Source organism: Canis lupus, chromosome 1 (genome assembly GCF_011100685.1).
Source record: "Canis lupus familiaris isolate Mischka breed German Shepherd chromosome 1, alternate assembly UU_Cfam_GSD_1.0, whole genome shotgun sequence".
Classification (NCBI taxonomy): Eukaryota; Metazoa; Chordata; class Mammalia; order Carnivora; family Canidae; genus Canis; species Canis lupus.
This window is the reverse complement of record NC_049222.1, coordinates 71,046,872-71,074,434: the sequence shown is the minus strand read 5'-3', so window position 1 is coordinate 71,074,434 and position 27,563 is coordinate 71,046,872. Positions and strand designations below refer to the sequence as shown.

Below are 27,563 nucleotides of genomic sequence, written 5' to 3'. Positions count from 1 at the left end.
GCAGCCCGCCGCCGCCGCCGCCGCCGCGCCCAGGCCGCCCCCGCCGCCCCGCCCCGCCCCAGTTCCGTCCCCGCCCGCCGCCGGCCCGAGGGAGGGCGTCCGAGACAGGAAGGGCTGCGGCCGCCCCGAGGGCGCGACCCGCAGGGCCCCCGCCCGCAGAGCCGCCCGCAGAGCCCCCGGGGCTCAGCGCCCCCGCTCCCGGACCCGCCGCAGAAACCTGGCTTCCTGCTCCCCCTTCAGTCTGAGCGCCCGGTTTGCCTTTCTCCAGTAGTGTCTGACGTGTGAGGACGGCCATGCAGTGGTTTTAGGAGCGCACCGCTGGTTCCGAGACGCGTGCGCCCGGCACTACCCACATCCCCGGTTCCCTCGCCGCCGTCAGCGCCTCCGTGCCCAGCTCAAGTCCCGCCCGTCTCCGACTGACTTCGGTTATCGGCCTGGAGTTTCCTTTTCTGGAATTTCATAGAGGTACGGTCCCTTCGAGGCCTTTACCACCCACCTTGTTGTTTCTTTAAACTGCTGAGACACAGTTGACTCCCCAGCTGATGGGGTCACAGTGGCTGTTCCCCCGTGGGGTTGTGACACAGAGCGCTTCCATGAACCTTAATGCCCAGGTTCCTGTAGGAACACATGTTCCTTTCTCTCCGGTAAATACACAGGAGTAGAAAGGGTGAAGGTGGTGCAGCGTCTCAAGTCTTCTTGCCTCTGGGTGCTGGGTGGCTGCTTCTCAACATCAGGGCCCCTTTCTTTCCTCAGCCAACAGCAGCTAGCTTCAGTGTTTGTATTCACCCAAATCCAAGGAGAGTCTCCCAGAGCTGCCTACTCTGACCAATCTGATGGAGCATTTTTTCAAGTAAGTGTCCCATATTTTCATTCTCAACTATTAACTTTAAGAATCTGAAATTTTAGCTTTTTAGAAAAAAAGCTCAAGATTTCAAATGAAAATGTTTGGGCCAACTGTATTGATGCCATTCAATTGTATTTCTGTTGTAGGCACTGAACAACCAGGAACATTTTCAGCACTGGTAAGAATTAAACCAGAACTTTGAACAACCAGAGTCCATGTTACTCAAAATAAAATTTAAAAAAAGCAGGGGCACCTGGGTGGCTCAGTAGTTGAGCATCTGCCTTTGGCACAGGTCATGATCCTGGGGTCCTGGGATCGACTCCTTGCACGGAGCCTGCTTCTCCCTCTGGCTGACTGTGTGTCTCATGAATGAATAAATAAAAATCTTTAAAAAATAATAAAAATAAAAAAGCAGACACACATTAAGACCATTTTAAAATTGAAAATGGGGTGCCTGTGTCACTTGGTGATCTCAGCTCATGTCTTGATCTAAAGAGTCTTGAGTTCAAGCTCTGCCCAGCATGGAGCCCACTTTTTTTTTTTTTTAATTTTTATTTATTTTTTCATGATAGTCACACACAGAGAGAGAGAGAGGCAGAGACATAGGCAGAGGGAGAAGCAGGCTCTATATAGGGAGCCCGACGTGGGATTTGATCCCGGATCTCCAGGATCGCGCCCTGGGCCAAAGGCAGGCGCTAAACCACTGCGCCACCCAGGGATCCCATGGAGCCCACTTTTACAAGTTAACAGTAAACTCCCTTTTAATAACAGCCTTAATCATATTTGCACTTAATTTGCTTCTACATGCATACTCTCAAGACCTTATTGGCTGTCAAAATCTCATCCCAACTCTGTTTAAATCGCAACTCATACCGAAGAGTTCCCTATGAAATTCTTTTGCTCAAAGCCTAGATAGACTGAACCTTGCCTATTGCAAGTATACTTTAAAGATTAGTAACTAATGAAAAAAATTAGACCAACTTGCTGGACTAAAATATTAACAGGCCCTAAGTGGCTTCTCAGGGAGGGGACCACATGCAATACATCCAGATTATAAGTGAAATAAAATCCCAGTTCCTGATCACCATTACCATATGGCCTGGAATACAAACCGTAATACTTATCTAAGCCAGTGTATTTTTAACACTGTAATGATGAATGAGATGAGGAAGTTAAATTAATCTGTACAATCTAAAAGGCCATAATTTTAAAGTAAGAAAAAGCAATTCACACTATGCTTTCTACTAATGCTAAACAGATGCCTGAGGAGACTGGAAATGAAACATAAAACGCTCCAAAATGACAATGAGGGGAGGCAACATTTTTACCTTTTCAATTTTTTATTTTATAGTTATATTTTTGAGAGGAAAAGTATAAAGGGTTCAAAAATGGACATGTACTTTAAACTGTAAATTAAAATAAAATTTTATTCAAAGCATCTTTTAAAATTACAGCATGTTTATTCTTATGCTGTCATCTCTGCCAACCTACAATTTAGCCATATGAAGCATAAAACACTTCAAAAATTTGAATGTAAACCACATTTTTAAAACAAAAAGCAGTCTTAACACACCTCAAATTTTAGATGCTAATGTATTTTGTCCAAGTATATAGCTTATATCAAGAAAGAACATTTTAAATATTTCTATAGTTAGTTGTAATAATTTCTTAAACTTCCAATTATACAAATAAAAAATGTTTGTGAATATAACTATTAGAGTTGACGAAAGCTGACCAGAAAAACAAACAAATAAAAACCCTTATTTTTGAAGGCCTTAAATTTTATTAACCATGAAATGGCAAGTACTTGTATTTTTTAATACAATTTTACTGTCCTTCCTTCCTTTAGGTAAGTTCATCAAATTTTAAATTTCCCAAGACTGATGAGTATTGCTTTTTAATATTTCATTTAAGTTATATTCGAGGAAAATTTCTAGAGAAAATGCTGAAGCCTAACCCATAAAGATTCTGATGCTACAGTATCTCTTACTGTGCTTATAAGTGCTCCAAGTTAAAATTCTATATACCAGATTACAAACAAAATTCTTAGACCATTACAAATATAAATTCTTATTACAAAAAAAATCCCTCAAGATTTGTGATTTACTGTACAGAGGAATTACATTTTTAAAGTATGTCCTCATTCATACACATTATTTGTTACTATCATCTTTCATACTTTTGCTTCTTTCCAAGACATTTACAAACCACCCCTTCCCCATGGCTACGTATTTTAAACTATGTGTGTACTGCAACACACTGGGATTTTTGGATAAAGAAGCCTACATTTTAGATAATGTTTAAACTACATCTGTAGGCTACTACTTCAAAAAAGGGGGAAAAAAAGGCGCTGAAGAGCCCATATTTCCTTCTCATTACTGAGGTTTACTCCAATTAAGCAATCTATCAAATTATCATGCTATGCATGTTGTTTAGTTTTTGCCTAAAACAAAAGCTTAAATGATGGAGGTTTATGCCTACATAAAGGAGGTGAACTGCTCAGGTTTTTTCTGTTCATGCTTCAGTACATAAAGTGGTATTTAAAAACTTCATTTGGAAAAATGGCTTAAAACCACCACACAAGTTAACACACTTGCAGTCGAACCTATTCCAGAAAACTGCTTATCTGAGTAGCTAATATTTTCTGCAGTGTTTAACTGATAACTAAATTTAGTGAACACAAAATAGCCTGGCATGTTACTCTGAAGTAAAAGCAAGAAGGTGGCTTTATGCACTGAAAATATAAATAGGAGGCTTCCATTTGCTAATAATTCTAAACAAGCAGTACAATTAAAATTTAGTGTTTGCTAACAAAAGATCTAAAACAGTTCACTACTAAACAACCCTGTAGATGTCCCTTTTATCAATAAAAATCCAAGTGCCAAATCTCATTACAGGGCCCATAATTAAAAAACAAAACAAAAAACAAAAAAAAACCCAATCACCAAGTTACCTAGACTTTGCAAGATTAACCACTCAATTTCAGCAAATGAGAAATATGCAATGTGCAAAAGTTCCCAAGTTAACATAATAGGGATGCCAAGTGCTTTTCAAACCTAAACATCATAGTGAGTTGTAAAGCCTCAGGAAAATAGAATAAGACTGATATTACTCCAATTCTGAAAATTCTCAACTACTGTGCATCTTACCAAGATCCTCAAGTATCTCTTTTCTTCCAAAGTCCACAACCTAGAACATTTTCCAAAATAGTCAGTTTTCCACTTCTCATTAGGCACACTATTTTGCAATTTAAAAATACGTATCTTATACACATATCTTATACTTTCTGGCTTGCTTCAGTGTTTACAGTATTGTTAAACATACTAATATACATTGTTAATGATCTTATAAATAATCTATTTCAACGTTCTTTGGCTACATGTACCATTGTTTTTTTCATACAAGTGTCTTATTCAGAAAGTGCTTCCTGTGAGAACTGCTTCCAATGAATGCATTAAACTTGCAAAATCTAGCTTCCCACAATATGTCCTTTTCTACCCTGTACTAGAAGTCCCGTATTTACAAAATATTTTAAACTTTACAACAAATCCATTACCATATAAAAAAAGTGCAATTCTCTCTCACCCCATATTATGGGGCAATGACATTCTTCATAAATTTCTACAGAATAGCAGCCTATGATAAGCAAATAAGGTGCTTAGCTTATGCCCAAGGATCTACTTTGTAAGTACGCTGGGCAGTACTTTTGTACAGTGGAAGAGTCAGAGTTCAGGCTACTGGCGGAGCGGCGCTCCGGTCAGGTTGGCGAGCTCTATGAGAGCAAGGGCTCCGTGCAGCCGCTCCCGCTGCTCCTGCAGCCGGCGCTGGGCACCGCGCTTCTCGTCATCCTCCTCATCGGATTGAAGGAATTCCAGAGGGTCCTGCTGCTCCTGATCAGCCTTCTGAACGAGTTTTCCTTTCAAGGTGGGGGCACGCTGCTCTCTGGTTTCCCAATACCTATACGAAATGCATGCGCATTAGCTATATATAAACATGACCTTTTCAATTTTTTTCTTTTGAAACCAGGTTCTTGACCACAGTATTACTTTCTGTGTTTTAGCTTATAAAGCTATAAAGTGATTTCATATATATTACATATATTTTCCATTATAGAGGGAAAAGTTCAAGATCAAGAAATTGAGGGACTTGCTCAGATTTCCAAAAAATCAAACACTGGCAGTTCTGAGTCTTTTATTCAATTCTCTGGTCATGGGTCTTCACCAATAAACCACAGCTGCCTTTAAGGTTATATGTTAAAGGGACTACAGTAAAATACAGTCATAGAACAAATGCTGTATGTCAATTATGCCTCAAAAAGAAATAAACTTAAAAAGTAAGATAAATCATTAGAAACCTATTTATCCTATTTACAGAGAGATGGTGACTTCTGACAGCGTTAACTATGAGAAATTTGAAACCTCACACAAAATGACAGATTAGTATCTGTAACACACAGAACTTATTCAAAAATTTAAGAGGCACTACCATTATTTCTGTTACATAGCCAACTGATAATTTCCTAGAGAAAACATTCCACCTTTATGTAACTGAAGAAAGGCATATTTAGGACAGCCCGGGTGGCTCAGGGGTTTAGCACCACCTTCGGCCCAGGGTGTGCTCCTGGAGACCTGGGATGGAGTCCCACATCGGGCTCCCTGCATGGAGCCTGCTTCTCCCTCTGCCTGTGTCTCTTCCTCTCTCACTCTCACTCTCTTTCTCTGTCTCTCACGAATAAATAAATAAATCTTAAAAAAAAAAAAAAAGTCATGTTTAAAAACAGTACCACTCCACATAAAAATGCCCCATACAAAGACCTGTATAACACTCACAACTTTATTTGTAATAGGCAAAAACAGCCCAAAGGCCCGGCCACAGGTGAATAAATAACCTGAGGTGTATCCATACAATGGATTATGACTCAACAGTAAGAAGGAATAAACCTAGGGTTGTAAGGTGACAGATAGTAGTTATACTTGAGGTGAGCAAACATAATGTACAGACTTAGTCACTATGTTGTACACCTGAAACTAACATAAAATTATGTGCCAACTATACTTTCAGTAAAAAAATAAACTGAAAAAAACAAAACAAAACAAAACAAAACAAAAAACCCCCAATGATACAAAAAGCAGGGAAGGGAAGGATAGATGAATTACAAAAAGGCATGAGAAAACTTTTTCAAGTGATGGATATGTTCACCATCTTGATTGTGATGATGGTTTCACAGATATACACATGTTGAAATGTATAAAATTCTACACTCTTTTTTTTAAATATTTATTTATCTGAGAGAGAGAGACCACAGACAGGGAGGAGGGATAGTGGGATAGGGAGGAGCGACTCCCCGCTGAGTGGGGAGTCGAGATGGGGCTTGATCTTAGGACCCCAGGATCATGACCTGACTCCAAGGCAGACACTTAACCAACTGAGTCATGCGGGTGCCCCAAATTGTACACTCTAAATGTGTACAATCTATTGTGAGTCAATTATACCTCAGTAAACCTTTTTTTTTTTTTAATAAAGCTGTTTTTATAATCATACACACAAAAATAATACAACTACTAGATTTCAGGAAATCTAGACATTCCAGGAAAAATCTGGGCAATGCTCAAAGATATAAAAAAAGAAATGCAAATAGTTCAGCATGGCTTGAAGGACAACTAGTAATAGAGAAGGGCAAAGAAGCTTTTAGTAAGGTCAGCAAGGACCAGGAATCAAGGACTTTGAATGCCAAAATAAAGGGTTTAGACTTTACACTGAGTAGATGGGAGAAAGGATGAAAGCAAATGACCAACAAGTTTCGGACTTGGGCAAAATTAGAGCTAATGGGGTAGCAGAGGCCAGCCAGAAGGAAAGAGGGAGGAAGTGATGCAGTACTCAAGACAAATACAACACCTGCCCAAGTGGAGCTTCCAGTTCAGCAGGGAGGATAGACATCGAACAAATAAGTGTGTGATGAAGGTTTTGAAAGAGAAAACAGCGTGTTGTAAAAGCATCTCTTAAGTCAGTATAACCTTGTTTGTTCTGGGGGTTAGTGAACAGATGAGGGAAGAACTTCCTGAAGGGATGTTCGACCGGTAAAAAGAAGAAAGAGAGGGTGGCTAAATGAAGAGGAAAGCAGCATTCTGGGCAGAGGGGGCAGGGAGGTGTGGGAGCCACAGTGTGAGTGGTGCTAACAAATCAGAAGCCCAGGTAGCTGGAGACAGTTGTGTTGTTAGAGGGAGGCAAAGCTACAGCAGAGGGATTCCGGACTTCATTCTAAATGCAGAGAAATCTGAAAAAGTAGGGAGTGTCCCAAACAGCTGATGTTGGTTTGTACACAACAGATGACTCCTTAAATCAGAATACCCTAAGAGAAACTTTTTTCAAATGGCCCCTTATTGCTGTTAAAAGGAAAATTAAACTGGGTGTTCCGCAGAGCTTTACTTTAGAAGAACCTCTAGCTTGTATCCCAGTAATAATCAGAACATATCTAATATGAAGCAAATGAGGAGAGGCTGCACTGTGGAATACAGTACATATAAAACATCCTGAAAATGAGGAAAATCTTGCTTTTAAAATAAACTCTGCGCTGGGCACTCAGACTAATTAATATCTCATACTTGTTTTCTACCACACACAAGATCCTTGTGCTGCTAACAATTCTGTGGTTTAAGGAAATAAAGAACCATTTCAAGTTATTTTATAAACTGTGTATAAAAGCAACTTATTTAAAATGAGAAAACTGTCAAAGCTCCCAACTTCCACCCATGTGCTGGGTGGTATCCCGCAGTGGAGCATCGGGAAACCTTACTTTGCCAACCACTCAGCGGCAGCCTGGTTGTCCACAGCCTGGTGCTTATTGAGAGCATCTGTGGGCTCCTCCCGTTTGAGCCTGGCATAAGGGTGCTTCGGACAGTGGCGGTTTGCATGGGTGAATCTGCTTAGGCAGCCTTCAAAACATAAGAGGGAAACAATTATCAGAATCTGGATATCCAGCAGACATGGAAAATGTTCAGTTTCACCTGTACCCAAGGAAAGTACATTAAGACCCTGGGATTTAACATTCTGTAGCATAGAGGAGGGAAAAAACCACCTGAACAGGAAGCCATTCCTTCACTGCTTGTGCACAGCAGCATAAATGCATCAACCCCACCAGAAAGGGATTTCATAGCAAAAGTGCTCAAAACCACCGACCAAGAATTTCATTCTGGGGTAAGGAAACATCCTATAAGACGAACAAAGCTTTAAGGGGGACACCATGCCCCTCAGCTTTGTAGGCAACAAGCACATTTTAAAAACATTCAATATCCAACACTGAGGCAATGCTTAAGCAAATTAAAGTGTGTAAACATTTGTTTTGGGTGTTTTGTTTTTTGTTTTAATTTAAACTTGAGTTAGCTTACAGGGCAATATTGGTTTCTGGAGAAAAGTGTAGACATTTGTAACAAGTGACAACAGTCAAAAAAACTACAGAGCAACAATACAAAACTCTATTGAATTTCAGCTATAACTATGTAAAAATGTGCATAAGGAAAACATCAAGAAATTGTGCTAAGAGATTTAGAAAATCACTTAAGAAAAGTGATAAGAGGGCAGCCCAGGTGGCTCAGCAGCTTAACGCTGCCTTCAGCCCAGGGTGTGATCCTGCGGCCCCGGGATCGAATCCCTCGTCAGGCTCCCTGCATGGAGCCTGCTTCTCCCTCTGCCTGTGTCTCTGCCTCTCTTTCTCTGTGTCTCTCATGAATAAACAAAATCTTTAAAAAAAAAAAAAAAAAGTGATAAGAAATTACTAACGGCAGTAGTAAAATGGTAAAATCTCCCTCTCTGTGAAAAATTTAGACAATGATGTGTTCAATGATGTGTTTCCTTTAATACTTAAGAAGCTTAAAACCAAAATAAAAGACTACTATAAAGGCTATATTTACTTTTATAGATCTTTCTACCACCTCTAACCGCACACACTGCTATTTTTTTTAAAGTAATATCTCTGCTCATCATGGGGCTAGAACCCCAAGATCAAGAGTCACATGCTCTACAGATTGAGCCAGTCAGGCACCCTCTGAATACACTACTTTTAATTGCCCTTTAAGATTTTCACCTAAAAAGAATATTTTATTTAAAAATCAATCATTTCCCAGAAAATGAGCAGGGATCACAATTTACAAAGAGGGCTTATGATGTTTTATAAAATTTACATCAAAATCTCTCCTCCTAAAAACTCATTACATAAACTTAACTCCTAACACCATACCATTTTCTGAACAAACAAAAGGTTTCTCTCCGGTGTGAAGACGCTGATGTGTTTTGAGCTGTCCACTTTGAACGAAGGCTTTTCCACAGTCTGGATAATCACACAGATAGGGTCTCTCACCTAAGTAGACAAATATTATTTATTATTTCTGAGACAATAAGGTGAAAAGAGAAAGGGACAAAGAGAATCAACCTCTATGTAGGTCATGACTCAACAATAAAACATGTCACAGCTTCTATAAAGCTGCAAGTGTTAATGCTAACAACAGCACTTTGATGCCTACCAAGCAGCTATCTACTTGGAAACACAGTAATATGGTCTTTAGGCCTTGAGCTTTTAGGTTCCCAGGTTCAAGCCTTGAAGTTATCTTCAGCTTATCAGGTCATTTTTCTCCCCATAATCTAAAATAGTATTTAGATCCAATAGCTCTTGGATTCTTCAAAGTGTCTCCCACTCCTGCAACTTTCCCTGGTCAGACTGGCAGCCCCTCCCACCCAGAAGGAAGCCTAACTGACCTCTATTCTCTACCCCTGCACAGCCCTTCTGGAGTGAATGACACTGAACTCTTGCTTTTGTCATCCAAACTACCACCTACATCACTTCAAACCCTACTACATCCCTTAAACAATGAGTGAAATGATCTGCTGACTTTCAGTGATCCCCTAACAACTGCACTATAGCTACTGCATTAGAGAGCAGGGTTGATCTTACTTCACACTCCTGAGATTCATTCCGGGAGGCAGTTCCTCATTTCGTTCTACTCCTTGAAAATGCAAAATCTTCCCGACCCTGTAGGTCCTCAGTGGAACTCCCTGCTATCTCCAAATAATTGAACTATATATCCCTTCACTAATTCAGTATCTACTGCTATTTATGCATCCTGGTACTCTACTGATACAAAAATGTACAATACTTTGTACTCCACTGCAATTTATACATACAACACAGTGCTAGAGGCTTGAGAAGGTGTTGGAAAATATTGTTCAACCAACCATAATTAAACTTTATCATTTTTTGAAAAATCATTCTTTGATCAGTAATTATGCACTGGTCCTTCCCACATGACTCAAAGAACGGTAACAATTCCTCCCTAAATTTCTTATTATTTAGAAATGTACTAAATAAATGTGATAATTAAACACAAATTAATAAAACACAGGATATGGGAGGTTATTGAAAATAGTAACAGAAGTTTCTTACAATGTATATATATACTAGAGCTTAATCATACCATGGAGATCTTGGGCTCAGTTCTCTGGCATACAGCAAAGCCTGAAGTATTGGGTGACATGTGGTAGGCTGGCGTAGATCAGGCCTGAGACTCGGGGGTCTCATTATGCCACATGGTCCTGAATCTTATCCACACTGGCAACACATACTTTATGGCCTGTGAACCAGTTATTTGGGGGTATTTCAGACTAATTAGATTATTAAAAATCTGAAAATTCTCAAAATCAGATTTCTCATTTAGTAATGGTTTTACTGAATGGTACACCTTAAGTCAAAACCTCTTGGCCACCTTAGTTTATAATGATTCAATATTAAAACTTTACCCTTTTTCAGGGAGTTAGCTAAGAAATGTATATTCCAGCATCTTATTAAAATGTATCTTTTCAAAAACAAAAAACATGTGATGACCATAAACACAGTGGGGAAAAAAAAGGGAACTAAGGCTTTAAAGCCCAAGTTCTAGACCAGTACTCCCCAATGGAAATATAATGGGAACCACTTCTAGTAACCGCATTACAAAAGCAGAAAGAAACCGAAGAAATTAATTTTGATAATTTATTTACCCCAATAAATCTAAAATATAATTTCAATATGTAATTAATATCAAGGTTATCAAGAACACCATTTACTCTTTTTCATACTAAGTATATTTTATACATGCTGCCCATCTCAATATAGACTAGCTAGATTTCAAGTGCTCACGAGCCATATGTCCTACTATATTGGCCAGCATCACCTTAGACTCAAGGGTGTGGGAGGTTGTAAGGCAGTGGTCATTGCTTTTTTGGTGCCTCAGTTTCCTCATCTGTAAATTATTAAATACCATTATTAGAACCAAAAGGCTCCTTCTTCTGGAGCTAAATTTCTCTATGGAAAGAACAAGGGCCATCTCTGTGTCATTTCTTTGCTCTCTATATGGTATTTAAAATGTAAATATAGTTTCTCTACACAAATAGAGATATTTGATAGTCCTGGGATAGCTATCTACAATACATTTAATTCTGAAAAATTCTACTTCATCTTAGATTAAATGGCTAAGTAAACATATGGATGGCACACTGAGGATTCTAGAAATTCTACTAAACACTTGACACTTAATGTTTTAGAATTTGGCCTACAAACCAGTCTTAACAATTATACAGACAATTAATGGGCTTATCAAGTAAAATTTGGGTAGGTAAAATGACAGAACTACATTTAGCATTAACATTCCTAGGACAATTAAATTAATTACCATAATACCTTTACAAGTCACATGGTACCAATGTTGAGAAAACCATTCCTTCCTACCAAAAAAGAAATGGACTATACAATGCCTGTTTGAGAAACTTCACAATGATGAAATATACGGCAACTAAAACATTAACTTATGGGCCCAAACATCAAATCAGCTGTATTCTACTCAGCTTACCTGTATGAGTCCTTTTGTGAGCCTGGAGCGATTTCTCTCGTGGAAATACCCTATTACAGATGTTACAACGGATTCTGCTGGATGAATGCTCTCCTTCATTTATTAGATCCCGGACAGTATCTGCTCTGGGTCTGCCACGTCGGATTCCATCCTATTAACAATTTGTATAAACATTAACATAATTTCTTGTATCTACTCATTAGAATAGACTTTCACAATAAATCACTTTTCATATTCTTGAGTGATATCAACGAAAATGGTCGTTCCAAAGGGCAATCCCACCACAGATCACTGAAAAAAAAAATCAAACTGTCAAAATCACCTTTTATCACAACTCCAGAAAATAGAGATTTACAGCAACTTGTGAACATTGAATCAGGAAGAGGCACCTGGAAACAGCAGGAAAGCTTTGCAGCATTTTTACTGCTTGCCCTTGCTGCTCCCTGATACCCATAGTGGTCTTGAAGAACCTTCTTCATTCTCAATGTGGGAACTTAGTCCCTGGCTACAGAGAAAGCAAAGCAGACCTGATTCTAAAAGAAAGGTGTTTGTCTGTCTTAACCTGTCTGGGGGCTACCTGAAGAACTGACACAAGGTATATGTCTTTGTTTTACCTTAGAACTCTCAGGGCAGAAAAGCAGCTAAACAGAAGGCATTGCTCAAAAACCTTGTAAAGCTAATAATAACTTGCACCCTAGGGCAAAAGATTTCAACTGAGACGAAAGGATACATCAAAAGCCTGAGAGGAAAAGCTAGAGAGAGAGAGTTTCTCTGGGAAATTAGGGCATTGAAAAGTGCTCTGGTATAACAAAAAAAAAAGAAAAGAAAAAAAGAAAAAAAAAGAAAAGTGCTCTGGTATCCTAAAGATAAAAATGTAGACTCGTAATCAGTTCAGGAATTGAAGAACTATAACACAGAGCCATTTCTGCAAAGTCAAGAGTTTTTTTCTCATTCAATTTTTGGCTCCAGGCATTCAAGGAAATATCTAACAATGTTGAACGAAACAGAAATTTAGAGAACACAACAAAGAATAGAGTTTACAAAAATAGTTTAGAGGGACGCCTGGGTGGCTCGGCGGTTGAGCGGCTGGCTGCCTTTGGCTTGGGGTGTGATCTGGAGTCCCCGGGTCGAGTCCCACATTGGGCTCCCTGAATGGAGCCTGCTTCTCACCTCTGCCTATGTCTCTGCCTCTCTCTCACTCTCTGTCTCTAATGAATAAATAAATAAAATCTTAAAAAAAATAGTTTGGAAAATTCTCAAAACAAGTAACTACAACCTGCAGCACACAACAAAAACAAACTGAGGAAAGAGAAGAATCTGATTTCCAGACTCATCACATTATAATATTCAAAACAGCCCATTTTTAATAATATGTAACTAAACATGTAAAGAAACAAAAGTATGGTCCATATATAGGAGAAATTAATAAAAACAAACCATGAGGAAATAGACACTGGTCTTACTAGGCAAAGACTTTAAATAAATGGTCTTAAAATATGCTGAAAGAGTTCATGGAAACCACGGACAAAGAACAAAAGGAAAAACAGGAGAACACTTTCAACAAACAAAGTACCGATAAAGAAACAAATTATAAAGGGGCACCTGGGTGACTTAGTTGAGCATTTAACTCAATTTTGGCTCAGGTCATGATCTCAAGGTCTTGAGATCAAGCCCCAAGGTGGGCTCTGCACTGAGCAGGCAGTCTGCTTGAGATTTTTTTCCCCTGTGCCCTGCCCCTGCTCACTTGCTGTCTTTCTAAAATAGATACATAAATCTTAAAAAAAATAAAATAAAGAGAAACCAAATAGAAATTCTGAAGCCAAAAAGTATAATAAATGAAAAACAAAATCACTGAAGAATTTAAATGGTAGATTTGAACTGTCAGGAAGAACCCGCAAATTTCGAGCAGGTCAACTGGAATTATCCAGTCTGAGGAACCAAAAGAGAAAAGAATGGACAGAGCCCAAGACACCTGTAGGATATCAAGTGTCTTAGTACATTTAGGCTACTGTAACAAGATAAGAAACAACAGAAATGTATTTCTCACAGTTCTGGAAGCTGGAAAGCCTGTGATCACAGCACCAGTGTGGTCAGGTGAGGGCCCTCTTCCTGGCTCATAGTTGGCACCCTCTAGCTGTGTCTTCACATCAGAGCTCTCTGGAGCCTTTACCATAAAGGCACCAACCAGTCCCCTTCAAGAGGACACCACCCTAACAGCATAAGCACCTCTCGAAGGCTTTAATTCCTAACAACATCATCTTGGGAGTCAGGATCTCACTCACCACACAAATTTTGGGGTACGTAAACACTTAGACTGTAACATCAAGCATACCAATATACACATAATTGGAGACCCAGAAGGCAAGAGAAAGACGGGCAAAAAGAATATTTGAAAATAATGGATGAAAACTTCCAAAATTTGATAAAACATAAATCTAAACATCCAAGAAACTCAATGAACTTCAAGAATGAGACACATTAGATCAAACTGTCAAAAGACAAAAGGCGGAGAGAACCTTGAAAACAGGAGAAGCAATTCATCAGGTATAAGGAATCTTCTCTAAGATACACAGCTGATTTCTCAGGAGAAACTATGGAAAGCAGGATGACATGTTTAAAGTGATGAAAGGAAAAAAAAAAAGTCAGCCAATATTCTTTCATCCACTAAAATTATCCTTCAAAAATAAAAAATAAATTAAGACATTCCCAGATAAACATAACCTTAGAGTCCGTGGCTGGTAGACCTGCCATGCAATAAATATACAGAGAGTTTTCCAGGCAGAAACAAAAGGGCACTAGATAGAAACTCAAAGCCATACAAAGAAACAAAGAACACTAGTAAAGGTAACTACCTAAGTAAATACAAATGCCAAAAGTGTATTTCTTGCTTACAACTCCTCTTTTTACCTATATAATGTGAAAGACAAATAAATGCCAGGCACACTTGGCTGGCTCGGTCACAGTGGTGTGCAACTCATGATCTCAGGGTCATGAGTTCAAGCCCCATGATGGAAGTAGAGATTGCTTAAGTAAACAAATTAAACTTTTAAAGACAAATGTCAAATGTATTTTAAAATCCATAAATCCACGTTAATGGGAACATAATATAAGAAGATGTAATTTGTAACTATAACAAAGAGGGAGCAACAGAGCTGGAAAGGAGCAGAGTTTTTGTATACCATTGTAGCTACAGTGGTACGAATTCAAAATAGATTAAGTCTAAGAGATGAATTGAAATTCCCAGGGATCACTAAAAAAAAAAAAAAAAAAAATCTAAAAGTCAATAAAAGAAACAAGGAATGAAAATAATACACTACAAAAAAATAATAAACACAAAGAAGTCAGTAAGAGAGGAACTGAAAAACAAAACAGGTATAAGACATATAGAAAATAATAAAGGTTCTTCCTTAACAGTAATCACTTTAAACATAAATAGCTTAAATTTGCCAATTCAAAGGCAGAGATTAGCAGAATGGGTGTTTAAAAAGTGATCCAACTATATATGCTGCCTATAACAGACTTCTATAAATCCAAAAACACAAATAGGTTAAAGGAGAAAGTATGGAGGGGCTCTTGGATGGCTCAGCCAGTAGAGCATGCAACTCTTGATCTCTGGATGGTGAGTTCAAGCCCCACCTTGGGCCCAGAGCTTACTTTAAAAAAAAGGGAGAGGGGGTGGAAAAAGGAATAACAAGTATAAAGACTCACTCACCTAACAACAGAGCTCCCAAAAAGTATGAAGCAAAAATTGACAGAATCGAAAGGGGAAGGAGTTCAAAATAGCTGGAGACTTTCACTTTAAATAAGACAGGACTACTAGACAGGTCAACAAAGACATAGAAGACTTTAACACCACTCTAAACTAACTAGACCTAACAGACATATGCAGAACACTCCACATAAAAACAGCAAAATATGCATTTTTCTCAAGTGCACGTGGAATATTCCCCAGAAAAGACTGTTAGGATACAAACCTAAGTATTGATAAATGTTAAAAGACCGTATCTTCTTTGACAGACATGGAATGAAACTATAAATCAAAAACCAAAAGAAAACTGGAAAATTCACAAACAGTGAAAATTAAACACAGTCTTTTTTTTTTTTCAGTTTTATTTACTTATGATAGTCACAGAGAGAGAGAGAGAGAGAGAGAGAGAGAGAGAGAGGCAAAGACACAGGCAGAGAGAGAAGCAGGCTCCATGCACCAGGAGCCCGACGTGGGACTCGATCCCGGGTCTCCAGGATCGCGCCCTGGGCCAAAGGCAGGCACTAAACCACTGCGCCACCCAGGGATCCCCTAAACACAGTCTTAAACAGCCAGTGGGTCAAAGAAGAAATCACAAGGGAAATCAACAAATACTTTGACACAAATGAAAACAAAAACACAACATATCAAAACCTGGGGGATACAGTTCTTGGATCGAAGGACATGATAACAATGCTACCCAAAGTGACGTACAAAGTTAGTGCAATCCTTATTAAAATTCCAAAGGCCTTTTTTATTTTGCCAAAATGGAAAAAGTGATCCTCCAACTCATGTAAAACTGGATGAGGCTCCAAATAACCAAAACAATATTTAGAAAGAACAAAGCAGAGGACACACACATCCCTATTACAAAACTTACTACAAAGCAGCAACTTATGGTAGTCGCATAAGGAAAGACACATAAACCAATGAACAGAATTGAGAGTCAAGAAATAAACCCTTATCTACAGCAAACTTACACATCCCTATTACAAAACTTACTACAAAGCAGCAACTTATGGTAGTCGCATAAGGAAAGACACATAAACCAATGAGCAGAATTGAGAGTCAAGAAATAAACCCTTATCTACAGCAAACTTACTTTCAACAAGGGTGCCAAGAACATTCAATGGGTAAAGAACTCTCTTCAACCAACAGTTCTGAGACAATTACATTTCTACATACAAAAGAATGAAGTTGAATCCCTACACGGAGCCTGCTTCTCCCTCTGCCTGTGTCTCTGCCTCTCTCTCTTCTCTCTGTGTCTCTCGTGAATAAATAAATAAAATCTCTAAAAAAAAAAAAAAAAAAAAGAGGGATAAATGTTCATGAGCTTGGATGTAGAAATGGATTCTTAGAAATGGCATAAAAAATATATGCATCAAAAAGAATAAATAAGCTGGCCTTAAAGTTAAAAAATATTTGCTTATCAAGGGACATTCTCAAGAGAGTGAAGAGACACATAACAGAACAGGAGATTAACATTTGCAAATTAAATATTTGATAAGGGTCTAGCATCAGGATATATAAAGAACTTGCATCCAACTCTTGATTTCAGCTCAGGTCATGATCTTGGGGTTGTGGGATTGAGCCCTGTATGTCGGGCTCTGTGCTCAGCAGAAAGTCTGTTTCAGATTCTCCCCTCTGCCTTCACCCACTAAAATAAATAAATCTTTAAAAAAAAAAAAGTGTAAAGATCATAAATAGAAACTTCTCCAAAGTAGTTACACAAATGCGCAGCAAGCTCCTGAAAAGATGCCCCACATCTTTAGGGAAATGCAAATCAAAATCAATGAGGTCAGTTATATCTCAATAAAGCTTGAGGAAGAAAATAACATCTTTTTTTAAAAAAAAGCACAATTAGATACTACTTCACACCAACTAGATTACACTCAAAAAAAGAAATAGGAAATAAAAGTTTTTGGCAAAGAGGTAGAAAAACTGGAGCCCTCAAAAGTTGTTGGTGAGAATGTAAATTGGTTCAGCCACTATGGAAAAAACAATTTGAGAGTGTGGTACAATGTCATATACATATACATTTCAATGGAATGTTATTCAACAATAGAAATGATACATGCTACAGGGCAGATGAACCTCAAAAACAGTATGCTGAGTGAAAGATGCCAGACACAGGGGCGCCTGGGTGGCTCAGTGGTTGAGCGTCTGCCTTCGGCTCAGGGCGTGATCCCAGTCCTGGGATTGAGTCCCACATCAGGCTCCCTGTGAGAAGCCTGCTTCTCCTCTCCCTCTGCCTGTGTCTTGGACTCTCTCTCTGTGTCTCTCATGAATAAATAAATAAAATCTTAAAAAAAAAAAAAAAATGCCAGACACAAAAGGCCACACATTGTGCAATTCCATGTAATGAAATATCCAGGATAGTTAAGTGCATAGAAACGGAAGAGATTCCTTTCCAGAGACTGCATGTCCTGGGGAATGCGAAGTACTTAATGAGTACAGAGTTTTCCCTTAGGGTAGTGAAAATATTTTGAAACTTGATATGTAGGTGGTCATTAAACAACATTGTGAATTACTAAATGTCACTGAATTACACACTTTAAAATGGTTAATTTTATGCTACATTAATTTCACCTCAACTTAAAAAAAAAAAACTAAGGAAATTTGAAAGTACTAGGGATGGGATCCCTGGGTGGCGCAGCGGTTTAGCGCCTGCCTTTGGCCCAGGGCGCGATCCTGGAGACCCGGGATCGAATCCCACGTCGGGCTCCCGGTGCATGGAGCCTGCTTCTCCCTCTGCCTATGTCTCTGCCTCTCTCTCTCTCTCTGTGACTATCATAAATAAAAAAAAATAAAAAAAAATAAAAAAAAAAAAAAAGAAAGTACTAGGGATGTCAGTTTATAACAATATATCAATTTGGTTCATTAATTGCAACACATATACCATGCTAATATAAGATGTTAACAATGGGAAAGGTGGGTATGTAATTTATGGGAACACCCTTCACTTTTCTACATCCCTCTAGAACTAATTGAAAACAAACATTCACTTGCAAATAATAATGATAATAATAATAATCTCATTTCCCAGGTTAGGTTAAATTTTACACATACAAGTTACATAAAAAAACAATAAAAAGTATTATGTACAACTACATCCAAAATGAAGTTGCTTTTACTGTGTGCAATATAAATACCTAAAGCATTCCATATGCTTACAAACATCAGGTCAAAGCCTTGATTGATAACAATAAGCTCCAGGAAAAAAATCCATTCAATTAACTCACTTTGAAAGAGGCCCAATCTCAACATGGATTGGGTTATTTTATAGGGTAAGTCATGTTCAAAAAATTTAGATATTAAAATCTATTTCCATAACAGTCAACAGATGAATAAAGAAATGTCAACTGGTAGATTAATGAAGAAATGATAGCATAGGGGCAGCCCGGGTGGCTCAACAGTTTAGCGCTGCCTTCAGCCCAGGGTGTGATCCTGGAGACCCAGGATCAAGTCCCACGTCAGGCTCCCTGCATGGAGTCTGCTTCTCCCTCTGCCTGTGTCTCTGCCTCTCTCTCTCATGAATAAATAAATAAAATCAAAAAAAAAAAGAAAGAAAGAAAGAAAGAAAGAAAGAAAGAAAGAAAGAAAGAAAGAAAGAAAGAAAGAAAGAAAGAAAGAAAGAAAAGATAGCATATACAATACAAAGGAAAATTATTCAGCCTTAAAAAAATTAATCCTGCCATATATTATAATGTGCATGAACCTTCAAAACACTATGCTAAGTATTCTTAATTCTACATGATTCCACTTATATAAGGTAGTCAAACTCTTAGAAACAGAAAGTAGAATTGCAGTTGCTAGGGACTGCAGGGAGAGAGAAAAGGAGAGTTCAATGGGTACAGAGTTTTGGTTTTGCAAAAATAAGTTCCTGAGATCTGTTACACAACAATGTGCATATTGTTAACCAAATATTATCAAGATGATAAATTTTGTTATACTTTTTGCCATCAGAAAAAAAAAAAAAGGATGGTGGAAAGGCACTATGGCAATAATAACACTGTAAAAATATTCAGTGCCCCTCTCTCACTGTGTGTGGGTACCAATGAGGCCAACGTGACCACATGACTTGCTTTGGCTAATAAAATGTGAATGGAAAGTATATGTAGGACTTCAATGCAAAAGCCTTAAAAGCCATCACCATGGTTCTTCTGCCTTTAGACCCAAATGTCCCAGGTAGAGGATGTTCCTTCTGGGTCCCAGGATGAATAGGACAAGGCACATATCTGCAGTCAACCCTCATAGGATATAACATGAACCATGATTAGGCTGAGATTGGGATTTCTGAGTTTGTATTCTACAGCATGCTTTCACTTAAACTGACTTGGGCACTTTGTTAGTAAATAAAAAACCTTACACAACACTCAAAAAAAAAAAACACAAAAAAAAACAAAAAACAAATAATGTGATTAAAAATGGGCAGAGGACTTGATCAAACACTTTTCCAAAAACATACAGCTGGCCAACAGACAAAAAGATGCTCAACATCATTATTCATCAGGAAAATACAAATTAAAACCACAGTGAGATATCACATTACCCTTGTCAGAATGGCTAAAATCAAAAAGACAAGATATAACAAGTGTTGGCATGAATGTGGAAAAAAAGGAACACTATTGGTCAGAACGCAAACTGGTGCAGTGTCCTGTACCAGGAAAACAGTACAGAGGTTCTTCAAAAAATTAAAAATTAATCTGATCCAAAACTTCCACTACTAGATATTTACCCAAAGAAAACAAAAATGCTAATTCAAAAACATATATGCATCCTGTGTGTATTGCAGCACTATTTATAATAGCCAAGATATGGAAGCAACCTAAGTATCTCTCCATCAATGAATGGAGAAAGTCTTACACACACACACACACTACTCAACCATTAAAAAGAATGAAATCTTGCTATATGCAACATGGATCTAGACAGTATAACATTAAAGGAAATAAATCAGAGAAAGACAAATACCATATGATTTCACTCATATATGAAATTTATGAAACATAACAAAGAAAAAAAGGAGACAAAAAAAACAGATCCTTGGGACATCTGGGTGTCTCAAGTGAGTTAAGCATCTGTCTTTGGCTCAGGTCACGACTCCAGGGTCCTGGGATAGAGCCCCACCTTGGCAGCCTACTTCTCCTCTCCCTCTCGTGCTCTCTCACTCTCTCAAATACATAAAATCTTTAAAACAAAAACAAAAAAACCACAGATTCTTAAAGAACTGGTGGTTGCCAGGGGGAGGTAGGTAGAAGGATGGGTGAAATAGATAAAGAGGATTAAGATTACACTTATCTTGATGAGCACTGAGTAAAGTATAGAATTGTTGAATCATTATATTGTACACCTGAAACAAATAACATGGTATGTTAATTATACTTTAATTTTTAAAAAACCTTAATGATACAACTCTTGTGCCATAAAACACTCTTTTCCCAATATTTTTAAAAAAGATTTGAGAGAGGGAGGGAGCCCGAGGAGAGGAGGAGGGAAAGAATCCTAAGCAGACTCCACACTGAGCACAGACCCTGAGATCATGACCTGAGCTGATACTAAAAGTCTGATGTTTAACCAACTGAGCCACCCAGGCGCCCCTCCCAGTATCTTTAAATACATAAAAATATACTGTTGCCTCTATTATACTTTGAAATAACTGATGAGTTAATATCCAAATTTTTAGGTTATCCATTACTATTTTCCCTTTCTAGTAAAAAAAAAAAAAAAAAAGAATATATGTATATATATATATATATATATATATATATATATATATGTATTTTCAAGTATGTTTTATGGGGGACTGAGGGGTTTTTTTGCTTTGTTTTTTTTTAAGATTTTATTTATTTATTCATGAGAGACACAGAGAGAGAGAGAGGGAGAGAGAGAGAGAGAGAGAGAGGCAGAGACACAGGCAGGGGGAGAAGCAGGCTCCCTGTGAGGAGCCCAATGTGGGACTCGATCCCAGAACTCCAGGGTCACACCCAGAGCAGAAGGCAGACGCTTTTTTAAAAAAATACATTATTGGGATCCCTGGGTGGCGCAGCGGTTTGGCGCCTGCCTTTGGCCCAGGGCGCGATCCCGGAGACTCGGGATCGAATCCCACATCGGGTTCCCGGTGCATGGAGCCTGCTTCTCCCTCTGCCTGTGTCTCTGCCTCTCTCTCTCTCTCTGTGACTATCATAAATAAATAAAAATTAAAAAAAAATACATTATTTATTTGTCTGTTTGTTTATTTATTTATTTATGAGAGATAGAGAGAGGCAGAGACACAGGCAGAGGGAGAAGCAGGCTCCATGCAGGGAGCCTGACTTGGGCCTCGATCCCAGGTCTCCAGGATCACAACCTGGGCTGAAGGCCGTGCTAAACCGCTGAGCCACCCGGGCTGCCCAGAAGGCAGACGCTTAACTGCTGAGCCAACCAGGCATTCCCAAGGGACTGAGTATTTTAAAAGTTAACAATTTGGCTGTTTCCCAGCTTAAATCACATATTTGCATTTTCCAAATGAGAAACAGAGCTAAAAAATATAGTATGACACAACATCCTAGCCATATACAGGTTAAGGCTTCACTGAGTGTTTCATTTCTTCTGAGAAAAATCAAAGAAGGTAAATAATCATCTGATGCCCTAAGTAAATGAATAAAGAGTAGCTTTTAACGATACATACAAAAAGAAGCTGTTACTTAAAGAAGGTTCTCTTCATTTTGGCCTTAGCTATAAAACCATGTTTGTAGGTACATTCTGACAATAACAGAGTGTTAACTAACTCATTAGCAATCAAGTATACCAGTAGTCTAACAGACAGATCTTGTCAGAACTGCCTGCTGGTTCACAAGAGCTAACAAGAAATGCAACACATTCTATTATGTGGCAACACCTGTGACATAAGCTACTAGAAAGAAGTAAAATGATTTGATTGCCAAAAATATTTGCACACTTCGGTACATTTAATTTCTAATACAGAATTTCAGTACCACTGGAAGGTAGATTAGTGATTTTCCAAGTGATTTCCGAAATAGAACATGATGTTTTGAGTTTTCAATGTCAATAACTATCTTTAAAAGGTTATTTTATAAAACATTGGTTATTTCTCAAGCCATTTAGAACAATGTACACATTTACCTAGATTTTAGAGAAAGTTGTAGTCAAACTGGGTATTCATGTGAGAACCAAAAAACCTAAAAGTCAACACATTTTCATACAAACTAAAATTCAAATAAAGTCCACAAATACAACCTACAAGGAAATGGGTCGCAGAGGAAGGCATATGCACCTTGACATGAAAAAAAAAAAAAAAAAGTAATTAATCATCTTTCCCTTTTCAAATTCAGGTTTAGATACAAATTTCCTTTGGCTTTCATATCTGCTTCCTCATTCTATCCCCCACCTTGACCTATCTGTGCAACTCTCTGAGTCTTAATTTGCATTTGTCTGCTCTACTGTGTGTACCCTCATAAAGCATTTCAGTTGAGATACATATAGGTGTAAATAGTCTGCTTTCATCAGCTTAATACTAAAAAAATAAGAAATCCCTAAAGTCAATTTATACATGTTATATACAGGAGTAATATCATGTAGGGATTAAGAACAATGGCTCTGGAAGATTGCACTCAGTTCTACCACTTACTATATGATGTTAACTAAACCTAATCTTGGAGACTCTTTAATTCCTCCTTGTTCATCCAGTTAACAAGATAAAGAATTCAAAACACTCAGCACAGACCCTGGCAGTTTTGCTATGCCAGGCAATAAATGGTGGCTACTATGTTACATGTTTAACATGGTGATCAAAATTATATGTACTAATCTATTTGTAAGACTATGTGTAGTGTGCAGGTGATAGAAAGGGTTACGTGGGATAGGCAGCTGGCAAGTCCTGAAAAGTGAATAGTATCTGAGGCTATGCACAGAGAAGCGGAACCACAGATCCCACATTGAAGTAACCTCATGAACACAGTCTGAGTAGAGGCCACAACATGCAGAGGCTTGGAAATGACCTGTGGCAGAGAGAAATTAGACCTGTTCCCTTCCTTCCCCTCCTGGAATTCTATAAACTAAGAAGATAGTGCTAATATATAATTATACCCTGACGGTGCTAAGCAATCCTGTAATGAGGGGCCAAAATAAATTAGTAGATGATGGATGTTCTCCCCACAAGCAGGGGAGGAGGGAGCGTAGGGCAGAAACAAGAGAGCAAGCAAGAGCCTACACTTGGTAGGAGGGTCTCAGATGTTAACACCTCCCCAGGAAGCAGTGGCAACACATAGACAATAAAGAACACAAACGTTCTTAAACTCACAGCTGTTACTGCCTCTAATCTGTAACTGAGAGAAGGGGATGGGGGAAACATGTTACTGGTCTCCCATCTTTCCATAAAGTAAACAGATTCAGTCTGCATGATTCACCCACGATGCATGTAGAGATAAAGAACTACAAGTACAGAGAAACAAAACAAGGAAGAGGGCTGGATCTTCCTATCTTTAGAGTGTACTGATCACAAATGAAACTGGTTAATATCCTTAAATAAAGGTATATTCAAGACCCTTCCACTCAAGATAGGAAAGCTAAGTGAATTTTTGGAGCTGCAGTTGGATTGCTTCATTGACGAAAAGGACAAGTTAAAATCAATTCATCTAGTAATTTTTAAATATTACTGTGAAGAGGGAAAAAAGTGAAATATAAAACAGCATTTTCACTCTTTCATGTTCTTCATAATTTCAGGTGTATTTTACCCCTGAAAAGAGGTAGACAAACGAATTAAAATTCAAACCCATGCAATGTGTGAGCAACTTTTATGCAACATATGTGAAGTTAAGTCTATTTTGGGCCACAAAGAATATACCTATAAATTTCATTTATCTATTATAACACTAATATCCTGGATAATGCAAAATTAAGTTGAGTTATCATTAATAGTCAATGCAAAATCTTCCACAATTATTTGTGCATGCATGCCTTTATGGTTCTCAGCTATATATCCTAGTTTTCTAAAAGGCTAAATATGTTAACATAGGAAAGATCTCTAGGCTATCCAGCCATGTTCCTAAGGGCTACCTAGAGACAGCAACAGGGATTGTTTCCTCTACAAAGTCACTCAGCACTGTTATTAATATTTCCACTGCTTGTTCTTTCAAATTGTTTCAAATTTTTACTCAAGTGACACTTCAAGAGTCAAAAGGGCGTCAAAGCAGTTTTATAACTTTGTAGTTCTTTGATAACAATGCCACTAGCAACAAAGTATATCAACTTCCTCAGGGCTCAAAAAACGGAGTTTCAACATCTTTGCTACTGCAGTAAACTGACTTGCTTTATCTTCAGTCAACTGCTTACCTAACCTACTATTTAGCAAACAGAACCTGAATATTAACCTTATATCGGCACAATTCATTCATGATAGAAATTTTTACCAAGCACTTTTATTCAGCATTTAGAGTGTGAGGTATTATAGTTGAACAGTCTTCCAGAGAAAACGATTCCCGCCCTCGAGGAGCTCAAAGTCTACAGAGATAACTATGTCACCATGAACACATGCTTCAGGAGCAGGAGCCACAACACCTCGACTGTAGTCCCCGTTCTCCCATCACCTAGCTGTGACCTTGGGGACGTCCCTTCGCCAATCCCTCTCAGGCTTAGCTGCCTGCTGTCAAGCGTAGACTTGAACCAGAACCAGGTGGTCACATCTTTCCCAGCTCTAAGCAGTTCGCGCGTGCGAGCGCTCCGAGGTTACCAACAGCGTCCCACCGCACCGTGCGCTCTCAGCAACAGGCCCAGCGGAACTCTGGCTGCACGAGCGGCAGAGGAGTGCCCGAGTCCCTTCTCGCTCCTCGGCCATCTCCGCAGGGCACCCTCAGCAAGGCCGGGGTGTCCGCTCTGATGGAGCCGCACCTGCGCAAAGCCCTCCCTTCCCGCACCGAGGACCGAGGAGCGGCGGACCGCCCGCAGCCCCTTCAACCTCTCTTCGGCCGGCCGAGCGTCATCATCCGCGACCTCAGGCTGCGCCGCGGCTCACCGCATCTGCCGCCGGGTCCCCTCGGTCGGCCACCTCCCCTCCGCTGGCGTCACGTGACCGCCGCCCCGCCTCTCCCCCGCGGGGACCCGTTTTTGGCGCGCGGCAGTGACGTCAGCGTCCTGTCAGCCGCCCCCGCCCTCGCCGCGGCCAGAGAGACCTCGCGTTTTAAACTCGGCCCCGCCCCACCCGCCGCGTCCGCGGGCGCTGCCGGCTCCCGGGCCGCGCCGTTAACGGGCCCCGGCTGCCCCGCGCCCCCCACCCGCCTCGCTCACCTTGAGGTGGCCGCTGTCCGGGCTGCTCGCCTCCTCCTCGTCTTCACCTCCCGAGGCGGCGGGCGGGGGCGCGCCCCGGCTTCGGAGTCCCGGGTGCTCGGCGGCGGCGGGCAAGGCGGCCGAGGCGGCGCCCCCCACGGCCCCGGGGCTGAGCGTCACGTTGTGCGCGTTCTCGCCCCAGCGCCACGGGTACACCATGAAGTCGCTGAAGCCGGGGCTGGTGGGGATGAGCGGCGGCGGCGGTTCCGGCTCCCCCCCGCCGCCGCACGTGGGCTTGATCGGGGTGGTCCTGATGACCGACACCAGCACCCGCTTCGGGGAGTCGTGGCAGAAGATGACGGGCGGCGGCTGCGGCGGTTTGTCCGCCATGGGCGCCTCCGCGCCCCGGATCATCGCCCGGCCCCGGTGCAGCTCGGCAGCCGCACTCCCTGCGCCCCGCTCTGGCCCCTCGCTCCGCTCGCCCGCGCTGCTCCCGAGGCGCCGGCGCTCAGTGCCGCCGGCTCATGGCTGGCGGACGTTTCCCGGAACCCTCTGGCTCGGCCGGCAGCCGGCGGCCAGCCCCAAACCCCAGCCCCGGTCAGGCCCGCCCTCCGTCCTTCGTGCTCCCGGCGCAGGCTGCAGCGGCGGGAGCGGCGGGCGGCCAGCCCTCGGTGACGGGACAGCAGGACGTGCTGCGCCGAGCCCCCGAAAATAACAACCTGCCGCCTGGGTCACCGCTCCGGCTTTTCCCGCGTTACATTTCGCGCCTGGGCGGAACCAGTCACCGCGAGGCCCCTGCCCGCTGGCCGCAGCGCCGAGCGACAGGCCGCGCCAGCCAATGGCCGCGCCCGGACGTGTCTGCGGCCGGGGGGCGGGGCCGAGCCTGCGCGCGGGCCCGTCCTGCCGCGCGATTGGTCACCGCGCGGCTCTCTTTTCTGCCTCGCGGGCCAACCGCGTTCGAAACTCCGGGGAAGCGCGCAACAGCTGCCCTTGGGCAGACACACCCTTCGGGAGCGCCGCCCCGCGGTCTGGTCTGCGCGGGGTGTCGTGTCGGGGGCGCGGGCCGGGGCCGGGGCCGGGGCGGGAGGCGGCCAGCTCTGCTTGGAGAGGCGTCGGCGAGGGGCCAGGCCGGGGGCACCCGCCCGCGGCTGTTGGGCAGCCGTTCCCCCGCGCAGGGACTTTAAAGGGCTTGGGCCCCCGCCGCCGCTTGCCTCTGGTAGACACCCAAAGGTGCCTAGTGTCCTAGCCGACTCCCTTTGCCCAGCTCTTGGCTCCGCTGACCCTGTCCGTGTCCCCCAACTCAGTCTGCCCCCGCCCCCGGGCTGAGGTGGGGTCAGGTGGGATCGCCTTCCCCGGCTGGGTTTCTCCTGTACAGATGGGGTCTCCCATCCACAGGTAGGAAGTCGTCTCCGAAGCCCCCATGTGCCGCTCACAGTGCGGAGGGGACAAGAAGGCAGGCAAGGATCTGCTCCCACCCTCGAGACCCCCACCCCTTTCCGGGGCTGCTTTCACGCCGTCGCGGGGCCGGCCTGCGTCCCCGCTCCTGCGTGGGGTTTTGCGTTCATTCCGGACTCCTCTGTCTGCCGGCTCTGGCTCAGGAATCCCACCCCGCACGGGAGGGATGCTGGACGGCGAGCTTTGTCTGACACCCCCCTGGGAGCCGCTGGGGGCTCAGAAACCCCCAAGCTGCAAAGGATGGGGCGAGATGGAATGTCCAGCCTCATATTCACTAGCTATGAAAGAAGTGACTGACTGTTCTTTGATGCGTTGCCCTGCCCAGCCTGACTCATGGTAAGCCTTCAGTAAGTACTTGTTCAATCAATGAATAAATATCCAG

At 41.3% G+C, this 27,563-nt stretch overlaps 1 protein-coding gene and 1 long non-coding RNA gene across 3 annotated transcripts; one reads left to right on the top strand and one right to left on the bottom strand.

Moving 5' to 3' along the window:
- Positions 1-129: 129 nt before the first annotated feature.
- LOC119870808 lies at positions 130-2,258 on the top strand. Of its 2 annotated transcripts, none has more exons than XR_005353944.1 (4): positions 130-465; positions 754-850; positions 991-1,022; positions 2,103-2,258. It is a non-coding gene; the product is annotated as an uncharacterized LOC119870808 (long non-coding RNA). The 2 variants fall into 2 exon arrangements; XR_005353943.1 differs by having other exon boundaries at positions 1,417-2,258.
- ZNF367 (zinc finger protein 367) lies at positions 2,252-26,155 on the bottom strand. Its single transcript, XM_038526841.1, has 5 exons — positions 25,748-26,155; positions 11,719-11,869; positions 9,078-9,197; positions 7,638-7,776; positions 2,252-4,801 (listed from the first exon to the last, which is right to left on the bottom strand). Exons 1-5 carry the CDS (start codon positions 26,138-26,140, stop codon positions 4,579-4,581), a joined length of 1,026 nt encoding a protein of 341 aa, XP_038382769.1. The 5' UTR covers positions 26,141-26,155; the 3' UTR covers positions 2,252-4,578.
- Between the last annotated feature and the right edge of the window lie 1,408 nt (positions 26,156-27,563).